A 21,582-nucleotide genomic window follows, 5' to 3' on the forward strand; every position below is an offset into this window, starting at 1 on the left:
AACAGTATTAAACTGAACATACTTCCATTTTCACTTTGTTTCTGAGCGAGGTTAAGCACAGTCTCCACTATAAATATGAGACTCTCTGAGAAAATGGGGCTAAATGCAGAGCTCCAGATAGGGTTCCCGGTCAATTAGTTTTCACTACAAGATTTGTTTTGCAGTTTGTTTTTTTTTCTCCAAAATTCATCATTTTCAATTAGTTTTTTCTTTAAATGAAAAATATATAATAACAAACTAAACTTTTAACTCCATCGACCTTTGCATGAGCTACTGTGTGCATACCAGTCCCATCTGGATTTAAAAGCCCTCTCTCACCCAGACAGACGCCACATTGTGTTTAATACAAGAAGAACATTCAAATGAATATTGGCATCTGAGCTTTCAATCTGTAACCAGAGAAAGTCATTTTTCCATGCCAAGATCTGTTTGTGCGTGATACTGTGATGTTTGGGTTTGGAGATCTTTGATTCCACCTCATCAACCGCTTTTGACACTATATAAGATAATAGACTGCTAACAATAGACTTTGGACTTAGTTCTCGCCGCTAAATGAAACCAAGTATACTTGGCGCTGTCGCAGAATGAAGTTTCTTTTGAACTTGTCCACACTTTGCAGCCGCCATGTTTAATTTTGTAAACAGAAAAGCGGAAATGGAAATGGGAATATTATTGGTTACAATCAACTAATTCACAGATCCGGTATTGGAAATCTCGTTATCATTTAACTTTCGCTGCGCAAAACTCGGAAATTCCATACGATCAAACAGCTGGTCATAATTCAGATCAGTCTGTCTCAATTCGTTTTGATAAGATGGATTTTGATTTTCTTTTCGTTTTTCTTAAAAAGATATATCGTAATAATGATAAAACGATGCTTATCTGGATCCAGCTCTGTTAATGCATGAGTGTAAAGTGTCATCCTAGATGAGCCTGTGCAGTCCCAACAGGCTAATCAGGGACCAAAATTTCCGCTTTTATTGTATTTATTCTTTAAAGGAATTCTTATGTCGTACTCAACTTTTTGCTCAAAGGCATTTATGATAAATTTTCGTAATACCGGTATTTCCCTTAAGAACAATTTAAGTTTCCAGTCGTTTCAAACCAGGGTGGTAAACTGAATATTTCGGGTACAGAAAACAAATAAAATTCGAAAAGCACATTGTCGGGTTTGTATGAAGACCATTGATGTCGGGGGTATAGGTGAAAGCGCTTTGAAAAGCCACGAGAAAGGGGAAACCCACAAAGAAAACATGAAATTGAGAAGCAAACAGGGTTCCTGCGATGTCTTTTTTGTGAACTATTGTTAAAACTGTTAAATCTAAAATAGACATAAACAACAACAGCCCATCTATGTCGAACCAGGAAGGCACAGCCACAGAGAGTGTGCAGATAGAAGATATTCAAATTCCAGGATCTTCCCAACCATCAGCAGCAGTATCAAACTTGCAGACATCCATAGGCAAATTCGTTACAAAAAATTATATGTTGAAAGCGGAAGTTTTGTGGGTATTGCATACCCTTTGCACACATCAATCCTTCAATTCCAATAAAAACATTACTAAGTTATTTCATGTTATGTTTTTATGCAAAGAAATTTTCTTGCCGAGACCGCAAGACAGCATATGTGGCTGTTTTTGGGCTAGCTGAACTTTACAAAACTTTACTTGATAGTTCTATAAGTGGACCGTACTCGGTGTCTTTTGATGAAAGTTTAAACAAGAAAGACCAATCCAAGCAAATGGATATCCATGTTCGGTTCTGGGAGGGAAGTCAAGTCATTACAAGATACTACACTTCTGAGTTTCTTGGTATGCTTTTGTGCAATTAATACTGTTCTCTATAATATGGTTGATAAGCACGATAAATTCTTGAAATCTAAATTATTTATATTATATTGTATTGCCTATTCAATGCCATTTAAATGCAGAAAATTCATCATGTGTCATGATTATGATTTATCAATGATTGCCTTAATGGTACAATTAGTTTGATTACAAACAAGAATTGTATATTTTAAATAAAATGAAGTTTTTCTTGAGCAATAGAAATACCAAACTGATGTCCAAGAAGGAGAGAATAGTCATTTTCTGGTCGCACAAACGTTTTGATGATTTTTTGTTCCATTTTTTGTGTGAGCCAAATGTTTAAAATTCAAATAAAAAATATAGCAAAAATAAATGGAGTACATCCTGTGTTATACGCTTAGGCGAAAAAGACAATTCCTGGATTTATTTTCTTAAAAATTTGTGTACCTATTTTTTAGGTCATGCCACATCCACTGATATGTTAGACCATTTCTGCAAGGCAGTGTTGTATTCCCTCAAGCCTGCTGAGATGATTCAGGTTTCCATGGATGGTCCAAATGTTAATTGGAAGTTTTATGATCTCACAGAAAATCAAAGTACTGACAGTACTGGTGTGACGATGCTTTTGAAGAGGATGGATATAAAACATCAATTTAAGTCTATCTATATCACCACAATTGTGTATGTTGATACGAACATTTGGGTACGATAAAAAATTTGGGTACGAAAATTTTGGGTACGAAAAAAAATTTGGTACGAAAAAATGTTTGCGTACGAAACATTTTGGGTACGAAAAAAAGTTTAGGGGTACGGGGAAGTAGTACCCGTGGGTAACTTGACCCATTGAGCGAAACTGGGAGGCGGGTCACATTCTTGTTCATTAAGTATGGGAATACCTTCATGATGATTCTCGAAAGTAGGTATGAGCACATAGCCAGACCATGTGAGCTCAATCGTATGAGCACTTGACTATCCGAGTTCGCCCACGAACATATGGATATGTTAACTAATAGCAAAATGACCTTATACATGTATATGCTGAAATCTAACAATCGAATGAAATATCAAACATGGTATGTACACTTAGGTGGTTGTGTAATTTCTGTTAGAATATCGTATTCAATATGTAAATTTTAAATGATTGTGCCCGCACTTGAGTTTGTTGCCTTGTTTGAGTCTATACGCGCCTAGGCTGCACCCAGTCTGTGTATTTGTGTTTTTCCAAGGTAATGAGTTACCTCCGCGCTGAGGCTGCATAATGTTGGGATCCGGAGTGTGTCCAGCACTCCTACCTAATAAGATTAGATTGACGACAGTTGGGACGAATTTTGAATGATAGCTGCAATTTCCAGCTATTTGTTTTGTACTGAATTACTTTTTAATTTTTTATATGGTTAAATGCTGCGGGGGGGGATGAGATTATCCGGAAAAAAAACACCTGTCCGGAATGGTGACCACAAAACAGACAAAATATAACATTGGGCCGGGAGCGGGAATCGAACCGGTGTCGTAAAGGTGAAAAAGCGAATGTCCTTACCACTGCGCTAGCGGGTCGGACTATTACTCAAAGAAATGTTGTTATATCTATATATATCATAGCTGTGCAGCGTTTACAATTTGCAGGTTCGAAATTGTTCGCATTCTTTAGTTTTGTGATCACGTAAAAAGTTTATATTACATGTTTTATTCGCAATTTATTTACTAAATCGAGAACAAATATCAAACAAAATAGAGAAAATATATAGTTGTTTCATTGGTCCATAAAAATGGATGTAAAATTACTAAATTTAAATTAACGTTCTGATACACTTATTGAATCTGTTTCCCCAGGATATGCTGTTCTATTAATATTTACCTTTATCAACACGAACGACAACTCTGCTAGGAGAATGTTATCAATGAAAATCAACGAGCAATCTCCTACGCAGTGGCGAATGCCAAGGGAAGTAACTAAAAAATCGAGTTATCTCAATCGGACTGGCTCGGTCTTTTACATAGGTTCCCATTGTGAAGATTTTTTTTACTGGTTATCAAACCTTAGACGACGCTGTTCCAGCATCATCAAAAATTAACCCGAGATCATCAAACAAAGCCAGTGAATGTCGGGTCATGCGGACTACATACGGTCCATAACAGCTTTAAGACGGAAACTAACATACGCTTCTCGGTCTTGAAAATGAAAATTTGGCCTTGAAAAGTGCTTGAATTTAAATTTGAGATTTCTGTTTGAACCATGATCTAGTTGAAGCCCATGTATTTTACCCTGTTTTCTCAAAGTGCGACTCATATGCTATGTATGTTGCAGATGCTACATCACTCTAGCCCAGGCCCTCGGCATGTCTATGGGAGGAGCCCCAGCCGGACCTGCGGGGACAGGCAAGACAGAGACCACTAAGGACATGGGGAAAGCACTGGGCAAATATGTGGTGGTCTTCAATTGCTCAGACCAAATGGATTTCAGGGGATTGGGCAGAATCTACAAAGGTAGAGACATTTTAAAATTAACTGTTATGTAAATGGTCTGAAAGTGTTAGATATACAGTATTATGATATATTCCTTAATTGAAAAAAGGACACTTAAGACAGTGTACATGTTAAGAAACTTGTCAACATTTCATGTATCTTTGTAGTTCTAAAAGAAAATACTAATTATCAAAATGCTTTCTCAAGAATTATTGTTTTTTCCATTCCTTATTTCCAAACATCAAATTGACTGTATATGCATTGCTTATCAAATTTTTACCTACATAACTATAATAGTATATTTTTTAATGTCATTTGTGTTACATCAAACACATCATAAATAAGGTCATTTTAGCCACGTTCTGGAAAAACTGTACTAAATGCTTGTGTAGAAAGTGTTGACCCAGGTTAGGCTTTGCACATGCTAATAAGGGATGACACTCCGCTTTTATGGTGTTTTTTATTCATTAAATTATAGAAAGGCGGAAAGTGATGTCCCAGATTAGCCTGTGATGACTGTACAGGCCAATCTGGGATTACACTTTACACACAGGCATATATTTTTTTCAGAACCTGGCTCATTTAATTAACTTTTGTTTGCAATTTGTCAGGTTTGGCCCAGTCCGGTTCTTGGGGTTGCTTTGATGAGTTCAACCGTATTGAGCTGCCAGTGCTGTCTGTGGCGGCCCAGCAGATCTACATAGTGCTCACGGCCAAGAAAGATCGCAAGAAGGAGTTTGTCTTCACTGATGGGGACCAGGTGGAACTCAATCCAGAGTTTGGGCTGTTCTTGACAATGGTAAGTTAACGTTTTGGGAGATTGGAAAATTTTCATTTTTTCATTTCAGTCTTTTTAAAGTTAAAAAACTACAATTGGCAAAAGAATCTGGTAATCTATAAATGATGTATGTTCAAACTATAATTGTACGTGGCAATCAATAGCAAGTAGATATTTTTCAATTTTGGAACAGCCAAGAGGGCTTAATTCAGATAATTTTCCTAAAACTCATTATATTTCTTTGCGTTGACTGTGAACCTTCTAAATTTTACTTAGACTTTTTTGTTATTCAGTTCAAATCTCTACATATTTCAGATGAGCACGTTTGTTAAGTTGGTAATAAAAATAATATTTACTATATTATATTTTGAAATAAAGGCAAACATTTCTATGCTCAGTTGTTTAAATTTTTACCGGCCTATTGATTTTAGCTGTAAAGAAACATAATATAGCACGGAAAGTGCTTATGAACCCTTTGTTTTTTATTATCATTTTTAGACTGATTTCTTCCATTCTTTTGTCAGAACCCAGGTTATGCTGGTCGACAGGAATTGCCAGAAAACCTGAAAGTGCAGTTCAGAACTGTGGCTATGATGGTTCCTGACAGACAGGTGAAAAAATTTCCACCAGATAATATGAAAGAGTTACAGAGAAGTAAAATGGTGTTTATGTAAATGTATAGTAGATTTTTAGCTCACCTGAGCGATAGCTCGGGGTGAGCTATTGTGATCACTCAGCGTCCGGCGTCTGTCCGTCTGTCTGTAAACAATTTGTAAACATCTTCTTCTACTAAACCATTGAGCCAATTTCAACTAAATTTCATGTGGAGCATCCCTAGGTCATGGGACAAAAGAATTGTTAAAAAAAATTTGATCACATAACCAAGATGGCCGCCATGACCATATATGGTAAAAACCTTAAAAAATCTTCTTGTCAGAAACCGCTCATCAGATTTTCAAAATTTTTCACAGGGATAACCTTTGAAGGCTCGCCTGAAAAATTTGTTCAAAGAAATTTGATTCGTCAAAAAACATGGCCGCAGGAGCTCGTTGAACTTTGCATGTTTATTCGTTTTTGCCTATTTTGTGAAAACTTTAAAAAATCTTCCACATTTTTTGTCCGATCCTTTCCAAATTTGCACAGTGTCTTTATATCAATGAGGACACGAACCCTACAAAAAATGAGCATTATTGGTCCATGAAGTACAGAATTACCTCCCCTTGAATTGAGAAAATGGTGTTTATGCAATAAATTTTTCATCCAATTCTTTCCAAACTTGTTTATATATCAGATTAAAGAGAATAAAATTTTCTTTATTATGGTTTTTCTTTCATGAAAATCCATAAAGGATAAGTGTTATTAATCGTTGCTTAATTAATGAACAATGCGAATTATCGGTATTGATTTTTTTCCTGACATGCCGTCCCAGATATTAACCGCTTTCATCTGTAGACTGTGCATCAATACATCGCCGTGTTATTGACCTGAAAAATTCATACGCAGTCGGCATACACACCGGTCATCGAGACAAATTACTGATGTGAAAACAAATCGTACATCGTAGAGGATTAAATAAACAATTTCATCTTATTAAAGATTAAAGATTGCTGCCGATTTAAATCAATTTGAGTACTTTTTGCGTATATTTGATGCCGAATGGGAAGGTGTGTTTAGACTTAAGTTGAGAAAAATGGCAACGAGATACTTGCCTGTTGGTAGCTAAAGAAACTTCAGCGTACAGTTTGTAATGGGTGGCCATTCCCAGCTGTAGTCTACGGGCGGGTAGTGAACTGGTTGAGAAAAGTGGAAGCTTGTGGAAAAGCGGTTTGAGAAGTTTGTAAGAAAACCCTGAATTATCAGTCTTGTGGGAAGAAGGCATTGCATCTCCACGCAGAGGGCCCTTATCACATAAAGAATATAAGAACCATCAAGACCAACCAGGTAGGTTTTTTTTTTTATATACTAACACCCCGAATTTGGTCGTATTTACTGTTGCTAAAGTTTACTGTTTAGGTTGTTTTGCATCAAAAATCGGCAAGATAGATCTAGCAAATTTGCCAATTTTTTTTTATTAATAACGTATGATTCATTGATTGTGAGCTTTTAAAACATTTTGACCTTTGAATAAAGCATAAATCAGGAAAAGAATTTTAACAGTAATTGAAAATACGATCAAATACCAGGGTTTTTTTTTACTAAGAAAGTGACGCCGATATTCGGCGTCTTCCCCTACCAGTATTTTTCCCCTAAAAATACCATTTCCCCTCCAAAAATATAATTTTTCACCAAAATATAATTTTTTACCCTCAAAGAAATGTTGTTTTTTTTTGGGAAGTCGACACTTATCCAATTTGTACAATGTACAACGATCTCGCTCTCTCTCTCCCGACGAACATTCAAATCTGGGAATCCCAGTGATTCTATATGTAGCTCTTATATTACGTCATGGAAACCGGGCAACTAATCGTATTAATCATGTGACTATTTTACTGGATTCCGGTCTTGCGCGAGAAGGGTGTTTCGTCAATTAATTACCGGAAACCAGTCGAATTTTCATCCGGGTTATGTGAAAGCCAAGATATAAACGTTAAAACAGAAAAAAGTCTCACAATTGGCGTTCATACATGAACAAAATAAAACGTTCGGACTCGGAAAATAATAATGCGTTGACGCATTTTTTAAGAATGAATCATCAAAAACCGTTGAAACCCATCAGGATTCGGAGGTACATGTAATCAACATCGATTAAAACTGTCGGATTATTGTGAAAGTGAAAGTAGACAATCGGCAGCTGACGCACCTTTCCCTTCCAATACTGTAGCAGATCTAGATCGTCAACCCATTCATCATGAAATTGAAATCAAAATATTGACATCGTTCCCCGGCCCCAGTTGAAAACATTTCCCATTATTAGATCTTCCCCTGCAACTTTATTTAGGACAGTCTTTGACTTTAATATCATACTAGTTCATGTGTTTAAGAACAAAAAGGGCAGAGACATGCCTCTTTTTCTAAAAAAAAACCTGAAGTCTGTAGGTGAGTTATAGACATTGAAATGAACAGTTTTTATTTTTTCCCCAAATATGTCTCTTTCGCGCTCGATTTTCCCCTTTTACCCAGCGTCCAGCGTCTTCCCCTTTTTCTAAAAAAAACCCCTGAATACGCCATTTTTGCTGACTGGGACAGGTCTTTTTTAGTTAAATAAAATGTTTTATTGTCCCCAATATATGAGCCCAGCAGCAAGAAATGTTGTTTTTTTTACTTTTTGTAAAACAAATATGGGCAACCTACCGTAATCCAAATTCGCCGACACCTTAATTCGACGATGTTCTATTTTTATCGATTAAATGGATGATTATTGTCTTGGAATCATTTCAAAGTAATACAGCCGAGTTTAAAATTATTATTTTGTGCTATTAAACATTCATTATTTCTTAAATTATTTGCTAAATATTGCTTCATGTAACCGTTACATCGTCAAATTTGGGTCACACCAGGATACAATTATTTAGCATTCAAACAACGATTGGGATAAAAACTAAGGGAACCCATGCTGAAATTTTCAATTTTAACTGTTTAGCAGAAGCCACCATACCCAATTTTCTTAGGTGTATGTGGAGGCTTCTGGCAGCATGATTCTGTGAATATAAATGGTGACATTTGATTCTGCATTAATTAAAAATGTATTATTGACTTTTTTAAAGTATGTGTGAAAAATATAATTTGTAACCACTGTTACAGGTTTTATCTGGTTCTTCAAAAGCAACACCTGCAGTCGAGTCCATGCCAGACAGAGGGTGCATGTGAATGAATTGCCTTTTGACTAAGTTTTGTGTGTTCCTTATCAAATACATGAAGATTTTTAAATATATGTGTTTTTAAATATATGTGTATGTTGTTTTTTTTAAGAAAATAGAATCACCAAAACAGGTACAGGCACCCTTTAAATGTGTCTAATCCAGGAGCTTCTGGGGGCCTCTGGCCCCCTTGTCCCCTGGATCCACCGAGGGCCCTGTGGCCCCCTGGCCCCCAGCTTTAAGTTCAGGATTTTCAAAATATCCAACTTTGACCCCTGCAAATGCTTTGCTAAAACTTTGGCTACAGTTTCTAAAATTTGGCTACACAAAATTCCATTTGGCTAAAATGTTGGCCACAGAAATTTTTGGGCAAGAGGAGCCCTGTTTGGATTGTATTTGGGTCATTTGAGGTCAGCAACTAGGCACTAGGTCAAATAATAGAAAAACCTTGTGTAGACTATAGAGGTCACAGTTTTCATCATATTTTATTGAAATATAGTCAGAATGTTTGTCTTGTTAAAATCTGGATTGGGATTGACTTTGGGTCATCTAGGGTCAAAAACTAGGTCAGATTAAAAAAACAAACTTTTGTAGACAGTAGAGGTCACAGTTTTCATTAAATCTTTATGAAATTTGGCCAGAATATTAATCTTGATGAAATCTGGGTTGGGATTGTATTAGGGTCATCTTGGGTCAAAAACTAGGTCAAATCATAGAAAAACTTTGTGAAGACAATAGAGGTCATAGTTTTCATATGATCTTAATGAAATATGGTCAGAATGTTTATCTTGATAATATCTGATTTTGGATCGTATATGGGTCATCTGGGGTCAAACATTAGGTCACCGGGCAAATTCTAGTAAAACCTTGTGTAGATGAAAGAGGTCACAGTTTTCATCACGTCTTAATGAAATTTTGTCAGAATGTATTAATTAATAAAATTTGGCTTGGGATTGTATATGGGTCTAATAAAATTTAAGTTCATGAAGCAAGGTTAGTCAGGTGAGCGATTCAGGGCCATCATGGCCCTCTTGTTTTAACTATATCCTTGTAGGGGGTTGGTTGGGGTTACAAGAGTCAAGAGTTTGTCAGACAGTCAGTCCGCATTAGTTTTGTGGAGTGAACCACTTCCACATTTAACAAGAATTTAAATTGAAACCATGCCCTTATCAGGGGTGTCAATTTTCCGGATTATTCCGGAAATCCGGATTTGAGCCGTCCAGGGTTGATTTTGAGGTGAATGTAAATCTGATGAGTTTGTTTAAGGCGGGTGTGGGTAGGAACAAAATTCTTTTAGTGCGGGATCATTTCAGAACGAATATTGTTATAGCATCGTCGGCATTCCGGACATTTGCGCTTGGTACCGATTTTATTTATTGATTTCTGATTGGTAAGCGGCTGGCACTGACATGAGCAGTAACTAAGTAAAGCACTGCAATATCATATTTTAAAACAATATGTTAATCAAATTATATATTGACTGCGTATTTGCTAGGTCACTGGTTACTGGTTTTCATTTTCTGCAGTCAAACGATATGCATATTTCATTTCATTTGCAAATGATGTATCACAACATGTTTTCGGACATTCGTTTTCGGATACGCTGGTTTGTCGATTTTACTTTAATTTCGAAGTTCTTAATATCATTTGTTTAGAATGACAAATACACCTGCGGTGTTACGGATGGTTTGGTTTATAATATTTCGCATTGTACTCACCAGAAATTGCACCTAGAAAGACTATAAAAAAAGAACAATAGGCTAGGGCTCAGGGGGGGTGGGGGCCTCTCTTCCCTTGTTCCTACGGCTTAATTTTCCGGATTTCAAATTTGGGACAATTGACACCCCTGCTTATCATAAAGTGTAGATGTATAGGACATGTTTCTTTCCCATTGATCCACATATGATATTCCTGAGTGATTATTCCCCACAAATAAATGCTGGAAGGTGGTATATAAAATTCATTATTTCAGTGGGTTTGTCTACGTTTGGTCCTCATAGTAATTAATTATTTTTTTAAGTTTGTGGAGCAAGCTTCTGCCATATTTAAAAAAAAATATGTCTTTAATGTGTAAATGTTCAGGACTTTTTCATGCTTAGTGATCCACACATCCCTTTTTATATCCTAGTGATCAACACTTTACTGATATCTATGTTCACATAAACAAACTGACAAAGCAGTGCAGGGATATTAGTAGCTGTAAGGTGACAAAGCTCTAGTTGAATTTAATATATTTTTACAGATCATTATGAGAGTGAAGCTTGCTTCTTGTGGTTTCCTGGAGAATGTCATTCTTGCCCAGAAATTCTACACTCTCTACAAATTGTGCGAAGAACAGCTTTCAAAACAGGCAGGACTTTATTTGTATCACCTCATATATATTTTATAAATGCATATACATTATAAATTGCTTTTTATGCCCCCAGATCGAATAATCCGGGGTATATTGTTTTTGGCCTGTCTGTCATTGTATGTGTGTGTCTGTGTGTCTGTCCCAGAACTTTAACATTGGTCATAACTTTTGCAATATTGAAGATATCAACTTGATTTTTGGCATGCATGTGTATCTTATGGAGCTGCACATTTTGAGTGGTGAAAGGTCAAGGTCAAAGCGGCGCAGTAGGGGGCATTGTGTTTCACAAACACAGCTCTTGTTAGTATTGGTCTTTTTTGTAGAGCTGCATCGATTCGATCTGATTCATCGAAAATCGATTCGAAATGCTTCGATTCGATTACAATACCAAACCTACCAAATTTGATTCGATTCTTTAACATATATACATATATATACATAGATATGTAAAGCACGCTGTATTCTGACTATTGATACGCGAAGGTGAATGTTTTATCTTTACCTGTAATTACGACCCGCGCGATTGGTTGCTTATTACTTTAGTCATCCAATCAATAAGCGCGTTACGGTCTACTTTCTGAAAAAGTGTCAAAATGGCTGAACAAGTTGTTGCAGACAAATTGAAATTATCAGATGCACCTAAGAAGCTAAAATCAAAAGTGTGGCAGTATTTTGGGTTTCGGGATGGTAGCCCTACCGATAAAGCAAAGTGTAAACTGTGCTTCACGGATGTGGCGTACCCAAAGTCCGGCTCAACCACATATCTAATGCAACATGTCAAATGCAAACTTAACATTGATTAAGCAAGACTAAGAGGTCGCATAAGTGCAACTACTGAAGTCGCTAGCCAGAAAAGTAGTTCTATTTCTGTTGGAATTTTGTTAAGTTTATTAGAGAATGTGATTTGTCCTACAGGTAACTGGTGATGCTGTCATGTCACAATGGTAGACATGCTTATTGCGGTTTTGGGTAAAAGTATAATAGTGATAGTACTACCATTCAACTGATTCCAGATACGTTCTTATGATTATTTATTTATTTTTTATATTATTGTGTAATCAACACAATCTTCTAGTCAGAAGTTTTTATATTATAATTCCTAATTTGCTTTTCTTTTTTATGTGTTTTATTGAAATCACATTTGAATAGAAATGTTAATTTTGAGGCATAAGGGTGAATATATTATAAAACTAGGTTTGAAGATGAATCGAATCGAAAAAATCGGTATCAGAGTGTCTGAAATCGAATTGAACTGTTGGTGAATCGTTGCAGCTCTTCTTTTTTGGGTTTTTATGCTCCCCCAAAAATTTTGGGGGGGAGCATATAGTTGCCGCTTTGTCTGTCCGTGCGTCCTTCCGTGCACAATTTTTGTCCGGGCTATTTCTCAACAATTCATGACCGGAATTCAATTAAACTTTATGGGAAGCTTCACTTCCAAGAGCAGATGTGCATATTATCAGTCGGTTCTGGTCGGATGATTTTTCACAGAGTTATGGCCCTTTGAAATTTTCCATTAACTGTACATATAGTGCAATTCTTGTCCGGGCTATTTCTCAGCAGCTACTGGCCATAGGTCAGAAGAGCTTATGGGATGGCATGGTGTCTGTCTGTCTGTGTGTGTGTGTGTGCGTTAGACTTTCTCTTGTTTATCCGATAAAGTCCACATTTTTCATCCGATTCTTTTCAAACTTGTTCAGTGTGTTGATATTAATGAGGACTGGAAACCCTATTGAAAACGGGTTACATCAGAGTAAATTGTCCAGAATTATCTCCCCTTTAATTCGAGAAAATTGTGAAATAAGGCTTGTTTACGCAATGAAGTCCACAGTTTTCATCCAATCATTTCCCAACTTGCACAGTGTCTTTATCTGAATGATGATTTCAAACCCTATTGAAAATGAGCAATATCAGAGTTGTAAGTCCAGAATTATCTCCCCTTGAATTTGAGAAAAAAATGAAAATCTTTAACATTTTGCCATAACTTTTGCAATATTGAAGATAGCAACTTCATATTTGGCATGCATGTGTATCTCATGGAGCTGCACATTTTGAGTGGTGAAAGGTCAAGGTTATCCTTCAAGGTCAAAGGTCAAAAACAAAAAAAATCAAAGCGGCGCATAAGGGGACATAGTGTTTCCGACACACACATTTCTTGTTTGTTAACATATAAAGTTCTATCCTTTTGAAACTTCAACGGATGTTTTTTATCATCATTTGTCCAACTGATTGTTGAAAAGGAGCCATTTTAAGTTTAAGTTTTAGGTTTCTTCTTGTTTATGCGATGAATTTCCCATTTTGGGTCTGTTCGTTTAAAACTTACAGATTGTTCATACTATCAAGGGCTTGAGCCCTATTGATTCCAGCCAGTAGAGCGATTCAGGCCCTCATGGGCCTCTTGTTTAATTAATTGTCTTGCTCACTTCCCTTCTTTTTTAGGTGCACTATGACTTTGGTTTGCGTAACATCCTGTCAGTGCTGCGAACACTTGGTGCCAACAAGAGAGCCAGACCTACCGATACAGAGAGCACAATTGTCATGAGAGTTCTGCGAGACATGAACCTGTCCAAATTGGTATGTTTCTGTGTTCTATTTTAAACAACTATAGATTCTAAAAAAAACTGTTTTGCGTAGTTAAAAGTTTTAATTGGTATAGAGTTTATATGTTTTGTTTGTGTGTGTTTTTGTTGTTGCTAAATTAATTTGTTTTTGTTTTTTGTCCTCCAAGGGAGGCATATACTAATTGCATTGTGGGTACATCACTACACATCAACTTCTCGTTTGCAGCATATCTCAGACTAGTTTTATGTATAGTTCTTGCTTTTTTTACATAAAAACATTTAGATCATAATTTAACAATTCAAATGCACAATGTTTGATTAATTGTCAATGTAACTGAAACTGTTGTACTAGGTTGATGAGGATGAGCCATTGTTCATGTCACTGATTGCTGACTTGTTCCCTGGCATCACACTGGACTCGGCTACCTACGCTGAGCTGCAGGTGGCTATCTCCAACCAAGTGGATGCGGCAGGTCTCATCAACCATCCATCTTGGAATCTCAAACTTGTACAGGTAATAGTCATAATTTGTTTGCCCATCTTTCATGACTGTATTTATTTGTGCCTTGCTCAGGTAAAACTGGGCTTCATTCATGTGTGAAAAATGTCAGTCCAGATTAGTCTTTGCAGTCAGCACAGGCTAATCAGGACAACACTTTGCCTTTATGATTTTTGTTTTATGAAAGTCTCTTCTTAACAAAAATCAAGTCTAGGCACAAATTTTCGTCCCAGATAAGCCTGTGTGTGCATTAAACCCAGTTTCCCCAGAGTGAGACTGACATGTTCAGCCAGCTTTCATAATGTTTACAGATTTGATTTAGTGATTTTGTTACCTTGTTTGTTTCTTTTTATTTTTCATTGAAATCATCTTTCCAGACTCAATAATAACAACATGTGTGTTTCTGGTGAATATTATGTAAAGCACATGTAAGTCCATGCAAACATACTTATTATTTCTTTGATTTGAAAATATTTTTTATTCACCATGAAGTATGATTCATATATGCAAACTATGTACCGTACTCTATGTTTTCGGACACCCCCTTTTTAGCAAAAATAATTATTTTTCATGACTTAATTTTCGGACACACATTTAATTTCTCTAAGTTTTCTGACAGTATATTTTACAGCGCTATTTTACCAAATTTGGTTCCTGTTTTTGATATCTAATGACACTTCCATCATGGGTTTTACAACTAGATTAACATCATAAAACATGGCGAGTGCATGCATAAGGGCAACGGACCATTACATTTGCGTTATTGGGTAAATATATAACCTTATAAACTGGTATTAAACAATGGTTTCGCCCGATAGCATTAGCGTTATGACAATTACCAGGGGTAGTGCCAATAAACAGTTCAATAATCTACTGCAATGTTACTACCTCTTCTCAGTAAAATAACTTTGACTAATACTAAATGCTTCAAAGTGTGATGCACCCTATTGCAAGTTTTACTAACAATGGAAGGTGTTAGACAACAACTATCGGAAATGAACAAACAAAGAATTCATTGTTTGCTTTTTTATTGCGTTAATTACAGGTTCATACTAGCGAGTATCGGTACATCACATGCTCATCTTTAAACTCGTTGGTCCAAGTACAACCTTGTAGTAACTTTCTGTCAAATAAATTAAGCATTTAAAATTATTTAAAATGCAGTGCAATCATATATAACTGTAATTTATACTATATGGCATCATATTTTACAAGCGCATGCTATTACCGGTAGTCGTTGATACAATTGGCGCTATTTTCAGACACTTCAATTTTCGACTCTAAGTTTTCGGACACCTGTATTTTGTGAATATTTTTTGTATCTTAGTTTTCGGACACAAACAAAATTAATTATTTTTAAGGGTTCGAAAACATAGAGTTATTACGGTAATAGTACCTTTTTTTTTTGAGTGTTACTCTGGGAAAACCAGGCTTTATCTATGTGCGTTAAGTGATTTCCCAGATGATCCTGTTCGATCTGCACAGGCTAATTAGGAATGACACTTCTTTTTTGTTGTTGTTAAAAGGAAGTATATTTTCAGCTGAAATGTGTATAAGTAGAAAGTGTTGTCCCTGTGCAGCCTGTGAATATTAATCTGGGACAACACTAAACGCTCATGTAGCCTCATTTTCCCAGTTCAATGCGCTTGAATGACATGAATCAACTGAGTTATGCTATGGTCTTCATTCATATTGTAGCTGTATGAGACCCAGCGTGTGCGTCATGGAATGATGACCCTTGGCCCCAGTGGAGCAGGCAAGTCTTGCTGTATCAACGTGCTCATGAAGTCCATGAGTGACTGTGGGGCGCCTCACAGGGAGATGAGAATGAACCCAAAGGCAATCACTGCTCCGCAGATGTTTGGAAGACTGGATGTGACAACCAATGACTGGACGGATGGAATCTTCTCTACACTCTGGAGAAGGTCCTTGAAAGCAAAGAAAGGTCAGCTATACGGTTTTGCAATATTTATATGCAACTGAGGAAGACATATAGTAATACCTTCATCCGCCCTTCCTTCCATTTGTTATTATATCCCATTACTTATGTGTAGGAAAACTCGGGAATGTTGAAGAGATTTAAATGAAACTTCATATAATGATACAGTGCAGAGTACAATCCTCATTACTCTCTCGTAAGGATTTACTCATAAGGAGTATTGTCCGTTAAAGATATATTTTTTTGCAGAGCATTATTTCCTTAGTATTAAAGGTATTGAAATGAAACTTGGAGCACCTTGCAAAAGAACAACTCTTTTATCAGTGGTTGAAGTTATCCTCATTGGCTAATATTTATAGTCCTATTCATAAGTAAAGCATTAATAAGGAAGTAATGAAGGGATTCAAATGAAATGTCACATTATAATGAGAGCGCATAAATGGAAAGTGCAGAGTAAAAGAAACATAACTCTTTTGTCAGGATTAACAGAGCTATTTGCCCTTAAGTGAATGATCTTGTGTGAAGCATAACTCCTTTAGAATTTATTGGAAGTTATTTATTTGAATTTTGGTACATTGATAGAGCGGAATGACTGGAAGTTAAAAGTACACAATCCACAACTCTATAATTGAATTGCCCTTAGCCTCTTATGTGTACAGTCCCTTTCTTTGTTTGAAACTTAGAAACATTGAAGAAATGTATTGCAGAGTATTAAAAAATAAATGAAAATTGTTTGCAGTCCCAAAATTTGAAGGTCAATATCATACTTTTTGGTCAAAATAATACTCCTTGGCAATGTCTCTTTTATGTACAGCCCTTTTGTTTAACTAACACATAGCAAGCTGTAGGTTTTGTCCTTCGTGTGTATTTTTCAAGTCATCAACTGTTTGTTTTTTTAGATAAAACATGTTAGGGGACCATTGTTACAGTTAGACCATTTCAATCTGGATACTATATGGATACTATGATAAACAAGACTATTGCCAAGCAATATATGTCCCCTCCCGGCTGCACCATTGTCAGAAATATATTTATTTTTTTTTATATATTTGTTGCCATAGCAATCATAATTTTTGACGTATGAACAAAATGAAAGGACGTGCATAATGTCCTTATTGCCATCTATCCATGTTTCAAGATTAATGAAAAAATATGAAGAACTTTTAAAGTTCTCGCAGGATCCAGAAAAGTGTGACAGACAGACTGACAGACACACAGAGCGCAAACCATAAGTCCCCTCCGGTGAAACCGGTAGAGGACAATAAAAAATTATAAAAGCAAGGTTAGTGAATCTTGGTATATGGATTATTGGCTATATGGGGAATATGCATGTTGTTTGGTGTTGATGAAACTTGTTATGACGATAGAGGGCCATCTTAGGAGGACTATGCATGTTATTTAAGTTTTGTCTGTCCTGTCTGTCCTATTGCTTGTCCAAAAATTCTTGATGTTGCTATAACTCTAAAAGTACTTGAGGTATGTTGATGAAACTATGTATGTGGATCAAGGGCCATATGGTGAATATGTATATTATTTTGTTTTCCTATTTTTATGTCCCCCACCACTATAGTGGGGGACATATTGTTTTTGCCCTGTCTGTTGGTTTGGTCAAACTTTAACATTTGCCATAATTTTTGCAATATTGAAGATAGCAACTTCATACTTGGCATGCATGTGTATCTCATAGAGCTGCACATTTCGAGTGGTGGAAGGTCGAGGTCAAGGTCATCCTTCAAGGTCAAAGGTAAAAAAAAAGTCAAAGAAGGGGACATAGTGTTTCTGACAAACACATTTCTTGTTGGACTTTGTATGCATGTCACTAAAGTATATCCACCTTTGATGACAGGAGAAAAAAAATCAGTTGGAAAGGTCATCTAAAAAATTTACTTTTTATTTTAACACTTTGAAAAGTCTTGTTAACCTTCATTTTTTGATCTCACTTCTCTTATAATCAGGTAACCAGTAATACTCTATTATTTTAAGTTTTTGTTGTCCAACCCAGGTGAACACATCTGGATAGTTCTTGATGGACCAGTAGATGCCATCTGGATTGAGAACCTCAACTCAGTGCTTGATGACAACAAGACCCTCACCCTTGCCAATGGGGACCGTATCCCCATGGCACAGAACTGCAAGATCGTCTTTGAGGTGCACAACATTGACAACGCCTCCCCTGCCACTGTCTCCAGGAACGGCATGGTGTTCATGAGCAGCTCTGCCCTGGACTGGAGACCAATCCTGCAGGTACACACTTATAATATGAACCTCAGTGTCACTCCGGGAAAACTGGGCTTAATGCATGTGTTTAAAGTGTTGACCTTGATTATCCCGTGCAATTCACACAAGCTAATCTGGTAGGACACTTTACGTACATAAATTTAGGCCAGTTTTGCCAGAACTAAGCTCATTTGATCTTATCATCATTTACTCGTATTTGGTTCCTAAACCATATTTCCAGACAAAAAATTGCTTTGGCAGATAAGATGCTACTGCAAATTTCCATCATTGTCTTTATTTGAGCCATGGTTGTTTTCCTCTGTTATGAGATTAATTCTTCCTTCCATTTCAGTTGGAAACATTTGTTAAATTTTCACTCATGAAAATGGGTGTTTTTGAGAATACATACAAATAAGATAAACTAGATAATGATTAAAATTAGCTTCTGGTAACTAGAAATTACAGTTCAACCCCTACTTCTGGTCACCCCTCATCGCCGATCTGTGCTGCGACTGTCTATAAACACTATATAATGCATCCCTCTTTAGCGGTAACTCTGTTTCTCCGGCCAGCGGCCAGCAATTTTGCATCCCAAATGTTAAATTCCCCCCATATGAGTGGTCATGCGCGAGTAAGTCAGTCATGTACACTGGCAAAATTACACCGACACAACGGCAAAAAAATCGATACGTACTTCCAGTCTGCGGTTTAGGCTCTGCAGTACTAAAGCGTGATGTGTGATAAACATTTTGACAGCCAGTTTGCAAATTGCAATAAATTAGCGGCAGATTATCGGGTTATCGGGTTAAAGCAACATGCGACGGTTTGATCTTTTTGTTTCCGCCCATGCAAATATAATCTATAAGTACTGGAAAAGAGATTCTTAATTTATAATTTATTATTTGTAGCTGTTGAATCATACTATTTCAAGCACACATTTATGACAATTATTGGCTTATTAAAAGTTAAAAAGAACAACGCAACTTTTAACCAAAATCAACTGCTCTACATGTTCTCTGTGCTACAAAGTTTTTATCCAAAAATCAATACACGCACGCATGGGTATGACGTGACATTGTACATTGGTGCATAATTTTCGCGCTTTTGTCGAGACAAAGGAAATACATGAGGACTTTTTTGATGTTAGAATTTGTTAATGTCTCGTTAACATAAATCAATCGGGAGTGTGTTTCGGATTACAAATTATGATTCTCATTTGGGAATTTAACAAAACATTTATGTTTGTTTTATATTTACAATGATTTCAATATTAATTTTGATAAAACCATTTACGCGGCGAAATAAATGTTTTTATAATATTATGCATGAAAAGCACGATTACCAGTAGGATTAGGATTACACCAGCACCCGATTGTATAAACAGTTAAACCGGCGGTTAACCACATACCGGCGGTCAAAAGTCGGTAACTTGTTGGTTACTGGTCGGTAAGCGTTTGTATAAAATTGGGTAAGTTATACCGATCGGTTAAAACCCAGTTAAAACATACCCTGCTTCTCTAGGTGGGTAAGTACAAGTAACCGAGAGGTAACTTACACAAAATGGCGGAGTCGCGCGCCATTATAAAAGCTAACCATCGACAACCTTGGACATTTCGACAAGTAAACAGACAATTGCAGCGACTGACACTTTATTTGACTTAATTTATAGGGCAATACGTTTTCCGACTTCGGACAACGAATTTAAGGACGCGCAGAACGTGTTTTTTAATATAATGTTATGGATATGCCGTGTGTGATCCGATGCATCAATGGCGCCCATGTTAAAATCATTTCTCCGAAAACAGTAAACGACAAAAGTACAAACAAAAACCAAAACACGCTCGAACTAGTATCTTACCTTTAATAATCCTTTAAAATCCATAAATAACCCATTTAACTCAATAATTGACGATTTTGCATCTAGGGTCTTTAATAATTATTTTAGCATAGTTTAATAAAGACCCCAATGCCATCCTATTAGATCTACTATTTTCAAATGAGTTTATGAACTTGATAAACTTTCTTTTTCGTCACACGCTACGTCACGTACTATACATTACTGAACCGGAGCAGTTTAACAAATAATAGCCGTTGGTAAACTCGGTTACATTTGCAGATTTCTGCATACAAAAATATGTTTAAACTTACACAATGTTTTATTTGTCTATGGTAAATGCCCTTATTGTACACGAAAATAATTTAATATATAAGTAAACAAAGAATGAAAAACATTCCATTACACAACAGATAAATGAGTCGTTAATACCCGTGTAAAAAATGGGACATTCCGAATTCCAGTGTGGTGCTATTTTTATCATCTTATACTTTACACATCATTAGTCTAACATGAATTTAATCGAAAAGCAAATATTGCAGATTATTTATGAATAATGCGATATTTGTATGGCTTGTTGTACATTCTAAAAATGTCAAAAGTATATGCACGGATTATAAACAATGCACATTGCACAAAATAATGAAAATGTGATAAATTGACAATTGAAATGCGTCGATATACAGTGCATGTACGTGTGAAATAAGTCGCGTTTATAATAAATCGTCAAAAAGCCTCGCACTTTTCTTAATTTCAATATGCAATTATCGGACTACAGACAGAGTGATTTTCGGATGTAATTTTAAGTTAATGATACTCAGCGTTGTGCTTTGAATGTGTAAACATCGTTATTTGGCGAAAGATATTATTTTATAACGCAGTCATATAAAAACGGGTTATAAGCAAAATTAGAAGAATAGGCTAGCATGTTACGGCGACCATGAATATGTTACATCATTTAAAAAACAAGAAAATTAGGCGTCTTTGCAAGCACTCTCTCGCAGTTGGAAGCACCAGGGATTCCGCTAAATAAGGCAAATCCCGACAACATGATATTTTTTTCCCTGGTCTGTTCGTAAACATTTTGAAAAATTTGATGAACTCATAGTTAAAATGTAGTTAAAATGTACACTTTATGTACACTTTATTTTATTGTAAAAGCATTTGTAAATGAATTTGCTAAAAAAAATACATGACGCTGTTTATTTTGTTTGTTAACGAAATCGAAGCGTGACACTTTCGCGCGAAAATTACGTCATTAGAAAATGCATTGTGGGAATGTTTGGGGTAAATTTACCGTTGGTTAAATTCCACTATGCGCGGTTTAGTTACTTTG

The 21,582-nt window shown here is 36.1% G+C and overlaps 1 protein-coding gene across 3 annotated transcripts in view; it reads left to right on the forward strand.

The window, feature by feature from the left end:
- The window catches only part of LOC127850763 (dynein axonemal heavy chain 8-like), a 232,215-nt gene that overhangs the window by 123,398 nt on the left and 87,235 nt on the right, over positions 1 to 21,582 (forward strand). For all 3 annotated transcript variants that reach the window (XR_008035439.1, XM_052384053.1, XM_052384052.1), the window contains exons 42-49: positions 4,114 to 4,292; positions 4,883 to 5,070; positions 5,574 to 5,660; positions 11,089 to 11,196; positions 13,636 to 13,770; positions 14,110 to 14,271; positions 15,955 to 16,201; positions 18,198 to 18,439. Coding sequence is in view for 2 of the 3 variants with exons in the window: in XM_052384053.1 (XP_052240013.1) it covers positions 4,114 to 4,292; positions 4,883 to 5,070; positions 5,574 to 5,660; positions 11,089 to 11,196; positions 13,636 to 13,770; positions 14,110 to 14,271; positions 15,955 to 16,201; positions 18,198 to 18,439 (1,348 nt within the window). In the remaining variant the exon portion in view is untranslated. The remainder of the gene's footprint in view (positions 1 to 4,113; positions 4,293 to 4,882; positions 5,071 to 5,573; positions 5,661 to 11,088; positions 11,197 to 13,635; positions 13,771 to 14,109; positions 14,272 to 15,954; positions 16,202 to 18,197; positions 18,440 to 21,582) is intronic.

The sequence above is a fragment of the Dreissena polymorpha genome, chromosome 11 (assembly GCF_020536995.1).
Source record: "Dreissena polymorpha isolate Duluth1 chromosome 11, UMN_Dpol_1.0, whole genome shotgun sequence".
Lineage (NCBI taxonomy): Eukaryota > Metazoa > Mollusca > Bivalvia > Myida > Dreissenidae > Dreissena > Dreissena polymorpha.